Below are 12,181 nucleotides of genomic sequence, written 5' to 3' on the forward strand. Positions count from 1 at the left end.
CTCTCTGTGTTTTGCTTTCCCTGTCGTGGGCAGGAGATCCTTGCAATGGGGTAGTGTAACAATTTAGGCACAATACAACAGGGCCAGGCTTTTATGAGATTATGTGGGTACTGGAGCAAAGTCTCACAGCACAGCTGTGGTAGAAAATTGGTCTTAAAGTGTTTTTCATAGCAAGATACAGATAATATTGATAATATAATATAATATAATTATATATATATATATATACAGATTTTTTATGGGTACCTTTGCTATAGGAGGATAATAGACAACACAGGAACAAAAGCAAGAAAGAGTGAAAGAAGTGAAAGCATAGGAGAATATGTACCTAAAGAAGCAAGCTGTTGGCCAGTGCAGTGACTATGTTGAGAAAAAAAGGAGTTACAGTTTAGCAGGTCTCAATCCCTTTCATTGTACAACTTAAGTTCTGCTAAACAATATTATTTCAGATGTCTCCGGCAAATCCATCATCTGTTACAACAGCCCTTGAGAAGGAACTGGCTAGTACGAGCTCCTGCTATTTTGACAGGGCAGTCAGTAAAGTCCTGACGTGGTGCAAAGTGGCAATAATTTGCCTAGCACGGGAGAGGTACCTCAAGGACCAAACACACTTGTAAGGCTGTGCAGCAGTTGAGAAAGAGGGAGCCAGGGAGGAGAAGGAAGAGTGTGACCTGGCTGTTCCCCAGGTGAGACGGAGCCACTTGACCGAGCACTGCTAGGGAGAGTGGCAACACTGCTGCAGTGCTGCAGCTCCTCTCCCTTCCTCAGTTCCTGACTTGGCAGAGCCTGGTGAAACTGAGCAGCAATGGGCAGAGCCCTGCAGCTCTCTGACTTGGAGGAGAAGTGCCACACATCCAGGAAAATTAAGCTGTGCTGAGCTCAGGGCCGCAGGGTCAGTGTCAAACTCCTGCCAGACTTCTCCAGTCTGCCCAATGGGCTCATTCCTGAGGATGAGAAGGGTAGGCAGGGGGAGAGAGGACAAAAGGGGCAAGAAGGTTCTGAGATCTCACATCCTTCTTTGAAAGATGCTCTTGGATCCAGCAAGGTCAGCAGAAAGTGAAGGGAGCTACTTCGGGTTGTGGAAGCATCCTCCCCATGCCGTGAAACAGCACCATGTCCTGCATGGGCTGGGTACAGTAGGCACTAAAACACCAACTGGCTTCTGGGGACTTTGCTTTTTAGGAAGGGGTGATCCCTTTCTGATGTGTAACTTCAGGGGGGAAAAAAAGAAAATAATTGTCATTTTGAGAATTAAGAAAAACTGTTTATTTTAATGACACTTTTTCTCTTTACTGCATACCACTTAAAAATGCCAAACTACATTTTTCCTCCCACTTAAAGGTACATAGGCCATATAAGCATAAACCGGACATAGGACATTTCAACCCAGGAATCAACTGTTTTCAGATTCATCATACTCTAAGAAAAATGCCTTTATCCTTAGAAATACCACCTAGCCATGGGAGTCGCTGCCATGTTTGTTACAACACACAATACTTATTTTATAATTCCTAACTCTGACATTCTTTGTTTAGATTTTCATTTCTGATACAGTTCTGTTTGTCTCTTTCAACTGAACATATCATGCTTCTGTTTAACTGTCTATTTATAGTCGTAAGAGGAATAAACATATAAAATAAATGCATCTTGATGCATAGCTGTGCAGCAGTACAGATGTTTTATTAATGAAAATGAATCCAGCTTTTTGTAAGTCATGGCAGCAATATAACGTATCATTGTTTGCTTCTCTGCTAGATGGTCCCTGCTGTTTTTACATAGAAATTCCTGTAATACTTAAAGGACATCTGGAAGAATTCAGCCAATTAATCGAATTCACGCAGGAGCTAGGCTAATGGCTGTCTGAAAGGCAGATTACATTAAATCAAACTTGCAATATGAATGAAAGTACTTAATCATACATGCAACATTCATTGGACGTGGCACAGCAAGTGTTTTGATTACTTTAATGAAAGATCAGGTAAAGTGCATCAACTGAACAGATTGAAGAGACAGCATGCTTACAAATGTTTGATTATGTTGACTATCAACAGAAACAGTGCCAGTAATTTATAGCAAAACATATTTGGAGGAGGAGGAGGAGAATAGAGCTGGTGAACTTGGGAGGCAAAGTGAAATTTAGGCCTTGCCTCCAAGCACTTTAATTAATATTTAGGATAGAAAGACTTTAATCAAATGTCACAAAAGAAGCACAACAAATCTAAGTGGAGAATCCTGCATGGCAGCTGCTAGGGATCATTATGTTAGCGGTACTTGGAGCCTGATGCTGGTTTTAAGTCCCCTTTCCTGGCTTTGGAGTAAAGTGGGCTAAGTCCTAAATGGAAAAAATATTTTCAAAACAATGAGATACATGCTCGATGATTTTGGCTTGGTGCTGCTTTTCCCCTGGGTTCTGCTGGAGACATCCTCCAGTCACCACTGCCCTTGCCTTCTGTGCAGGCACTGGCACCCAGAGAGGGGAGGGAAGCTGAAGAGGAGCTTTGGCTGTGGATCATCCTGAAGCAGTGATGCATTTTCCCTTTTCCTACCTCATCAGCCAGCAGAGCATTTTGTCATTGCCCTGCAGGGTTGCCCATGGGTGTTCACCCACAAAAAACAAAAGGGGAGAGTCTCCATCCTGACACACCTGTCAAGAGCCAGTGCTGCAACCTCGCCTCTCTGACCCTTCGTGCACAGCGGGCATTTGCCAGGTCTCATTTGTGGATGAGCAAGGTGGCTGGGCTCACAAGCTGGAGGTGCCCTGTCAGGAAAGGGCAGCAGGTCTCTGGCTCAGTGCTGCCTTTCCTTTGCCCTTCTCTGTCACAATCCCTGCAAAGAGATGGATTGCTATTTCCTTTTGGGAGCTATCATCCTCCTTGTTGCTTTTCTTAGATGCAGGCACCCAGCTCAGATGTGGTTTATTTCCCTGTAATGCAATTTTCCAGCTTGCTTCTTCTGGGTGCTGCTCTGCCCAGCTGTTTCTAGGCAGCTTTCTTTGTTGGTTTGCTTGTCTTCTCCCACCCCCGCCACTGGTTTTCTCTATCTGCATCTCCCATGCTCCATCTGCCCCTTGGCAACTGTTGCTGGCAGTGGTGGCTCCTGCACTGCCATCTATCTGCTTTGCAGTGGCCAGGCCATACCTGCACCGTATTCCACAACAAATCCTGCCATTCCTTTGCATAGGCAAGCAAAGACGCAGTAGCATGCTTCTGTCAGGGAGTGCCTCCACTTCTGGCAGGAAAAGGACCTGGGAATTTGGTGTGACTGAAGAAAATGGAGGGAGAAATAGGGTATCATGGAGTAGGGATGGCAGAAAGCTCTGGGGAATTGCCTGTTGCACCTCTGAGGCAGAGGAATTTTATTGAATAAGGGGGCCTTAGAGCAGGGGCATGAAAGAATTATTGGGGTTGGGGGGGAAAGAAAAAAAGGTAAATATTTTCTTGAGGGCTCAGCTCCCTCCACCACATCCCTGCAGAACTAAATATGCTCCAGTGCTAGAACAAGAGCAGGATAAAGTGTGACCGTAACAAAATTAAGTATTTGTGGCTGTGATTCATCTGGTGCTGATCTCTGCTCTCTGAAAGCTTCCTAGATTGAGCCCTTTTGAGAAATTAGGCAACCAGCATGTTTCTCTGTCCTGCCTAAACTTTACTGGAGGCAGGCATGGAGTTTCCCAGCCCAACATGCAGCAGAGGCATCCCTCAGAAACTTCATTTCTCCCACCCTCCTGCTGTCTTGTCTTCTGGTCTCTTCAGTTGTTGCTCTCTTTGCCTACAGAACCATCCACCTGTCAGCACACACACCTGCACCGAGTGCAGCTGGGACTCAGCCTCCCTGAAAGCCACTACTGATATCCACATAATTAATAACCACTGGACTAGGAGATCTTTTTTTCAATGAGTTGCAACATATAATGATGCTTGTAGGGAACAGACTGCTGAGCATCTCATGCCAAAAGAAGCCAAATCTTCCTATTTATGACATGGTCAGATCAATATGTAACTCCACTGCAGGCAAATTTGGCAAATGGCGAATGGCTTCAGCCTGTGGGGTATGAGCTGAAATGAGCTGAAATCTGTAATGAAGTAACAGAAGTCATAATGGTCCCATTGAGTCTCCTGTAATTTTTATAGGTTTGGGACCGTCAATCTGCTCCCTGGAGAGGACCTGGTTTCCCTGCAATGGGCTAATGCAGGTGGAGGTGGGGAAGAACCAAACCATGAGATTGTTCCTTTGGCCCTTACGCAGCTGCTCACTTACGGAGGAGGGACAGGAGCTGTGGCACCACTGTCCTCCCAGTATCACCGTAGTGATGGGTGATGTGATGTGACCAGCTCACAGCAGCACTTCATTTGCGGAAAAAGAGGAAGGTTAAATGTTTTCAGTGTCTTCAAAACCCTTCAAATCCCTTTAACCCAAGTACCTTCACAGAACAGTGTTTTCTACTTTCCCTTACAGAAAGGTTTTTGTTAATATTTGAGCAATGAAGAAAACATAGCAGCTGTTAGCATCATTTTCCTCTTGAAGCAGATTGTCCTTAGGTAAAACAAAACACAATTAAGATACTAGCAAGGTCAGTTATATTAGACAATCCATATCCTCATAATGCAGGTATTTCCTTCAATGTCTGTCACCAGCATCAAATCTCCAACCACAGCAAGATAATTGGCAGCCTTGTTCTAGGGGGAAGATGAAATGACTTGTGTTGCCACCAAAACCAGCCTGGATTTTGTTTAAGTGCTGGAGCCTGGGGGTGGTATCGCTCATCTAGCTATATTGCTGGAGAGTCATGTATCAAGGACAGGCTTCTGAGGCAGCTTCTGTCTCTCTCCTATTTACTGCTCCATTAATTACAAACCAGATGTCAGGGCAAGATTTAAAAGTCAACTTTATTTGAAATCCTGCAATATAAAAAACTCAACCACAACCATTTCTTTTTGTGGTGGGGAGAGGAAACATGAAGGAGAGAAATGCTCTTTAATCCTTTGCTTATAGTTCTTTTCTATTTTATTTTTAACTCTTATTTTTTTTTAAGTTGTGGTTATTTTTTTCTTTTACTAAGTGGCAAAAGGGATTTCTCATTTTCTTTCTGTCAGCTCAGCCCCCAGAAGAGTTTTTAGGGTTTTCTCTGAGAACCAGACCTCACCCAAGACCTCTCTGCCAGCTGGCATTTCTGTCATACATTCCTCTTGCTGTTTATGCCCCAAGACTGTTCAGAAACATAAATGCAGCTGCCCCCTTGCTTGACAATGTGTCATTCGTGGACCATGGAGGTGCAGACCTTCTCTTCGGTGTCTGCACTCCAGGTGTCCAGGAGCTGCTGGAGACATGGCTGGGGCTGAAAGCAATGGGATCCCTGCCTCACAGGTAGAGATGTCAGTCCCTGGACAGCTGGGATGTACAAGGACCTGGGCGATGAGCTTCTAGTGCCAAACTCTGGAGCATCCTGGGCAATCAGATGGAGCATCCTCCAGAGTCACACAATCATGGAATCGATTATGTTGAAAAAGACCTTTAAGAGTTCAACCATTAACCCAGCACTGACAGGCCCACCACTAAAACATGTCCCTAAAAGAAGGCACCAACAGGGAAAGGTATCTAGAGGAATCTGAAGATTGTCCTCACTTTGGAAGGTCCCCAAGAGGTTGGCCCAGCCATCACTGATTCTGATTGCTGAATCTTGACAAGGTTGAATGGGGCCCTCAGGCTTATTTCAGCAGCAAAGTTATGAATAAGGTACAAGTCCCTTCACACAAAATGAGAAACTTTGGCAGAAAGGGGGGCAGAGCAGTGGTGCTGTACTACTCTTGTTTCCATTCCCTAGCACACCAACATTCAGCCTCATCCAGAGAGGAGGGAATGGACTGAGGAAGCAAAAGATGTCAGAGGAGGAACTGGCTCCTTTTGGTTTTACCCTGCCAGTTCCCCACTAGCTACTGCATTTTTCCACTAGAAGTTTGATTTCCTATTTACTGCGGGATTAACCCTTTGGTTAATCTCAGGTCATACAAGGATGACTCTCGTGTAAGCAGCCAACATGTTGAATCAAGGCCAACCTGATTTTAGCAGACTGTGGAGAACACAATGTAAGGACAGAAGCAACAACATCGTTCAGCTCCTTGCTTAGAAAAGCTTTGCCCTTAAATAAAGTTCCCCTCTTGTATCATGTCCAGGAGGGTGAGGTGCTGTACTCTCAGCTATGTGATGGGACTAATGAAATGTAATAAGAGAGAGTAAAAAAAAAATCCAGCAAATTTACAGAGGATTTGGGGATGTGTCCACAAAACTGTTAACTATTCTTATAAATTATCTGAATTTTCTAATTGTAAAATTTCTGGTAGGAGTAAAGGATGATGGCAAGAAGATAAACCCATGTAACAGTTTGGAAAGCTTAGAAGCTGTGAGAGTCAGGTGTAATGCCAGTCACTACGGTTACATTCTCTTGTAAATGTGGGATGGAGGGGAAATAATCCGTAATCACAGAATAATGACCCTTCCGAGTGGGAGCCAGGGCACTGGGAGTCAGCACTGGCACAGAGACAGCCTGGGACAACCAGTATGTTTATTGAGAGAAATGAGTCACAAGGTGGCTGAACTGACTTGAATCCACCAATTTTGCTGGGTTTTTTTGTCAGACATCTGTGGGAACTGGCACATGCTGCAGCAAGACCAAGCACGGAATGATGGGTTCTACAGCTAGGTCCCACCTTAGAAACTGATCATAAACTAGAGGCAAGTTTAGAAAGCTACAAGAGGGCTGTGCTGGAGGGCACTGTGAGCAAAGGGGAGGCACAGACGGGCCCCAAATCACAGGGAAGAGCCAAGAAGGGACAGCAGGAGGGACAGCAGCTGAGGAGATGGAGCAGCAATTCCACGTCTGTGACTGTAGGCTACTCCCCAAGCCTTCCCATGATGTCTGGGCCACGTCAGATGATGACACTGGGGGCCTGCAGAAACTCCCTGATGCAACTCCAGCCTACGGCTTTTACTGGAAAAATGTTTGGAGTTTCAGCACTCAGTACACCTGCTTTCCAACTGGCACTCTACCTCCCACTACTCCTGTGTAGGAAAAGGCATTGTTGGATTCCTCACCTCTTAGGACTAGGAACTGAACTGGACATTCCAGAACCAGACATTCCTACTACAAACTGTTTTTGCAGTGTGGCAAAAGCAAATGAAAGGTTAATGGGAACATTACAAGGGGAAACGGAAAGAACTATTTACATATTGCTTTGAGGAACAGTTGATCTGTAACGAGAGATCCAGTTATTCAGTGAGAAATGTAGCTGGGAAGTCCAGCTACAAAGGTAAAAAATGTTGGGCAAAAATCAAGCAGCCAGTCTGTGGAGTGACCTAACTGCATGAAAGCACGGCTCATTGGTCCCAATTACAGTGGTTTGTACTAACAAAAGGTGATCTCTAGCCTGCAGAGTCTATAATCTAATCTGAGATTCAGTGCAACCATGAAAATGGAGGAAAATGGGAGAGTAATGTAAAACATGATTAAGACTTTGCTAAGCAAATATAATCAGAGCACTTACACAGAGAAGTGGCTGAGTGTTTTGAGCAGGTGGGGCGAGTTCTGGTCTTGCACGAGGGCTTCATACCTTTCTTCCACTTCTGGAAAGCCCCTCGAACCAGAGGTGCTGTTTCTCCCTTTCTCCTGGTGCTGTCTACTTCCTCCGGCCAGGCGATGTTTCCAGCAGGGTGAGTCCGACCGTCCTGCTGTGGCAAGGGCTGTCTGTCCCTGGGCAGGAATGGAGCGAGCCTTTAGCGCGGTCATTTCCAATGGCACGCCATCCCGTGCGTACCGCGGGCAGCAGGTCTGCGGGCGGGACAGCACCGTCCTGCCCCCAAACCCAGGCTCGGGCTCATGGGCGGTCCAACAGGAGATGCTGGTACCGCGCCGTGGGGCCGGAGGGGCTGTTGAGACCCCGCTGCTAGTGCGCTTCATTCTCCTAAAAAGGCGATCAGTGCTTTAGCAAACACGACTCCTGCCGTGCTCCAGGGGCGCACCAGCTGCCACCAGGCTCATGGAACCCTTGAACGGGCCGGGAGGTGCATCGGGGCGGGGTGAGGGGAGGCTCGGGCGCTTTTGCAGTTTGCTGTACCACACCTCAGTCTTGCCTCCCCCGGGCTCGGGAGGCTGCCCGCGGGTGAGGCTGCCGAGGAACCAGTCATGGCCACTACGCAGAGCCGTGATTTAGCATTTTATGCGGCGGTGGCAGCCCTGATCTTGCATTGTGAGCGCGCCGCAATATCGGAGTTTTCTGGCTACTTCTGGGAAAACTCCTGATGTGGCTGTGCAGAAGGACGGGGCCAGTTCCCAGCTCTGGCTCCCTTCAGCAGAAGGGCGTGCGGGGCGGTCCGTGCGGCTCCGGCGGCGGATGAAGGCACCGGCACGAACACCCACGACAGACGCTCCTGCCCGAGCCCCGTCCGGCGCCTCGGCCGACGGGCAGAGCCCGTGACCCAGCTCGGGGTCTCTCCCATCTCGGAGCCATTCCCGGCCCCACATCTCACCCAGTCCCGCAGGGCGTCGTGGTGTGCACTCTCCGAGAGACCCCGCCCGTCCCCGCAGCCCGAGCGCGGCCGCCCCGGCGGCGGAACCCCGGCCCGCTCCGGCCACCGCCCCCCGCCGCCAGCGCCGGCCCCAACTCCTCATTGGCCGCGGCCGCCGGAGGGCGGATGACGCCCGGGCGGGAGCGGGTGCCGGGGGTATAAAGGCCGGGCGGGCTGGCGGTGCCGTGCTCCCGCTGCCCCGCGATGCCGCGCGGCTTCCTCGTCAAGCGTAGCCGGCGCCCCGGCGGCTCCTACCGGGCGCGCCCGAGGGAGCGGGAGCGGGACCCGGACCCTCCGCCCGCCCCGCCGCCCGCTGGCGGGGACAGCCCCGCCGCTAGACAGGTAGCGGAGGAGAAGGGCGAGGAGGAGAAGGGAGCCGTCGCCGCCTGCCCCGCGACGTGGCCCCCCGGCGGCGGCTGTGGCAGCCCCGGGCTTACCCCGCCCGAGGGTCCGGCCGCCTGGGGGGCGACGGGGCCGTGCAGCGCGGCGGGGCCGCGGGCGGCTCTCTTCGAGCGGTGTCTCAGCTCCCCCGCCTCCGCCGAGTCCTTCCCCCTGGCCGCGTCCTTCCCGCCCGCCGAGAAGCTGCTGCTGCAGCCGCGCACGCCGCTGCCCGCCCCGCTTCTGCCGTCGGTGCCCGCGCTGAAGCGGCCGTCTCGGGCCAAGGCGCCGGCCAAGAAGGGCAAGGCCACGCGGAAGCTGAGCTTCGCCGACGAGGTGACCACCTCGCCTGTGCTGGGGCTGCGCATCAAAGAGGAGGGGCCCGAGGGCCGGCCGGGGCCGCCGCCGGGGCGCACGCCGCTGGGCGAGTTCATCTGCCAGCTGTGCAAGGAGCAGTACGCGGACCCGCTGGCGCTGGCCCAGCACCGCTGCTCCCGCATCGTGCGCGTCGAGTACCGCTGTCCCGAGTGCCACAAGATCTTCAGTTGTCCCGCCAACCTGGCCTCGCACCGCCGCTGGCACAAGCCACGTCCCGGCCCCAGCACCGAAGGCGCCGCCTCCGCCCCGCCGGGCAAGGAGAACAGCCCCGAGCGGCGGCCCCGCGGCCCCGCCGCACCCCAGCCACCGCCGCCGACTCGTCAGCACCGCGGCGGCGCGGACAGCGCCGGCGGCGCTCCGGCCGCCCCCGGCTCCGGCCCCGGCCTAGCTCACCGCGGTGCTCCCGGTCCGGGCGGCGGCCCCGGCGGGGAGGCGTTCGCCTGCCCCTGCTGCCAAAAGCGGTTCCGGCGGCAGGCTTACCTCCGCAAGCACCTGGGCACCCACGGGGCAGCGCGGCCTGCCGCCTTCGGCCCGCCGGAGCGCGGGCCCCTCACCTTCGCCTGCCACCTCTGCGGCGCCCGCTTTCCCTCGGCGGACATCAGGGACAAGCACCGGCTGTGGCACGCCGTGCGGGAGGAGCTGCTGCTGCCGCCGCCGCCCGCCGGGGTGCCCGAGAGCGGCGCGGCGGGCGGCGAGCGGCAGGGCTTCCCTTGCAAGCACTGCCCCGCCACCTTCTTCAGCGCGCCCGGGCTGGCGCGGCACGCCAGCAAGTGCCACCCGCCGGAGAGCAGGCAGGTCCTGCTGCTCCAGGTGCCCGTCCGGCCGGGCTGCTAGGCCCGCGGCCGCCCCGGTGGGACTGCTCCGAGAGCCCGGGCTAGCCGAGCGAGCCCTGGCCACGCTGTAATTCCTATGGAAAGTCGCGGCTCTCACGGCTACGACGTCGGAGGAGCCGCCCGGTGACTCCCGCCCGCCTTCCCCGGCCGGTGGGTAGCGACGCGGGCACGGCGGCGTGTCCAGCCCACGGGCGGCACTGCCGGCAGCGCTCTCGCCGAGCCCCGCGATGGAGGGAGCGCCGCGCAGCCCCCCTGAAACCGGGGCGGCCGCCGGCACGGCCCCGGGCTGGCGGCAGCAGGCGAGGAGCCCCGCCAGCGTCTGCCGGGAGTCGAGCAATGCCGAGGCGTCGGGTGGCGGTCCGCCGCCAGTACATCTTCCGTAGCGACGGATAGAAGTTCAGCTGTATATAGGGTATCTAAAGAGAGGAATTATTTTTCGTGAGAAAAGGAGCCTGATCTAGTGACCTTGTTTTAATAGCCTTAGCCCCCGAGCTTCAACATTCGTGAGGTGTTTTGTTTGCTGTACTCTGTACTAAGATAGCCGAGAAGGTAAATGTTCATACTAAGTCAGTGTCATGTCATATAATAGCTAGCAAAACGTATGGGAAATTAATCGTGCTGTCTGCTTAATTGAAATACGAGGTGTTGATCTTCTATGGCTTCTCCTGCTTACTCTGTGTCTCTGTACTCTAGCAACCGTGAGGTAGGCAAAACACACATCTCTGGCAGCTGGCCGTTCCAAAAGCTGTTCCGCTCTGTTAGTGGCTTGTTAGTGCGGCACCGACAGTAGCCAGAAGGGCAGTTCAGTAGTTCAGTCTCACCAGGCTGGGCAGCGTGTGGCTCTGCCAGCCCCTGCATCGCAGGCAGGCGAAAAGGACCCTGTGTGCGGCTCGCCTTTTCAGCCGGCCTCCAACCCCTCTCCTGTGAGCTGCGCTTTCGATGTGAGCTCCTCCGAGTCTTGTGAACAGCTGAAATTAGGACATGAAGCAGTCTTTAGACATGTTCCTAAAGCGCAGGTGACAGGCTACCTTCCTTCTCCCTAATGACACCTACTTTTAGCAAAGCGACCCGCGGTGTGTATTCTCCTGGCTTTGACAGTGCTCTGGCCAAATGCTTTGAAATGCTTTGAATTTACCAGCTACTGACACCTCAGCCAGTATTTGTTCGTTTATTTATTTACTTATTTAATTTCTCCATGAGTGCTTGTTTCTAAATGTGATTGCAGATGAGGCTAAAAATAAGGGCAAGAAAATTCAATAAAAGTTTTAAAACAAAGCTCATGCCTTTCTTGAATTCAGCAGGGCAAAGTGGGTCAGCTGGTGATTTCTGAAAAACCAAATTGATCCCAGTCGTAGTCTTTGTTCTAACACTCTCTCAAATGAGCACACAAAATGTGTCAACCTCTTGATTAGCATCATCTAAAGCAATTATTTCTGTAGTTTCATATTTTGCTGCACACAACAAAAGATGTATCATGCCCAAAGGCTGGAAGCAAGCGGTAAGTGATTTATGTTAAATGTGCTTCACGGACTTTGTCATTTTAGTTCCAGAACCTGGACAAATGAGTGAATACAATATAACCTAATGCAGCCAAGATTTGGTTTCTGACAAAGGAGGCTAAACTTGCAACTCACTAATATGCCAAAAATAAAGCATGTTATTTTAAGCTGTGCATTTTCCCATCGTTTGTTGACAAGAGACTTAGGTAAAAATGCCTGTTTATACAATTAAATGAGTTTGCCCCTGGAGAAAGTCACTATGCTTTTTTTTTTAAAATCATGGTTCCTCTTTCTCCCCTTGTGTAGTCCAAGATGAAGGGCTCCAGACCACACAAACGTGGTGATTATTAACTGCTCCTACAATTAGCACTTGAACAACCAGCCTGCAGGAGGGAACGGCCTGTGCTTTGTATTACCTGCAGAGCTACGTGCAATGTATCTGCTAGATCTGGGGAAAAGCTTTCAGTTGTGCATTCTTGCAAAATTGTGTGTACTTTTTAATACAAATGAAAACTGTGTATTGCATTTAACTGG

At 51.5% G+C, this 12,181-nt stretch overlaps 1 protein-coding gene across 1 annotated transcript; it reads left to right on the forward strand.

Moving 5' to 3' along the window:
- Nucleotides 1-8,763: 8,763 nt before the first annotated feature.
- INSM2 (INSM transcriptional repressor 2) lies at nucleotides 8,764-10,149 on the forward strand (the record flags this gene model as incomplete). Its single annotated transcript, XM_082283351.1, has 1 exon — nucleotides 8,764-10,149. The coding sequence occupies one exon, from the start codon at nucleotides 8,764-8,766 to the stop codon at nucleotides 10,147-10,149; it is 1,386 nt and encodes a 461-aa protein (XP_082139477.1).
- Nucleotides 10,150-12,181: the final 2,032 nt, after the last annotated feature.

This window comes from Coloeus monedula, assembly GCF_965178545.1.
Source record: "Coloeus monedula genome assembly, chromosome: 6".
Taxonomy (NCBI): Eukaryota; Metazoa; Chordata; class Aves; order Passeriformes; family Corvidae; genus Coloeus; species Coloeus monedula.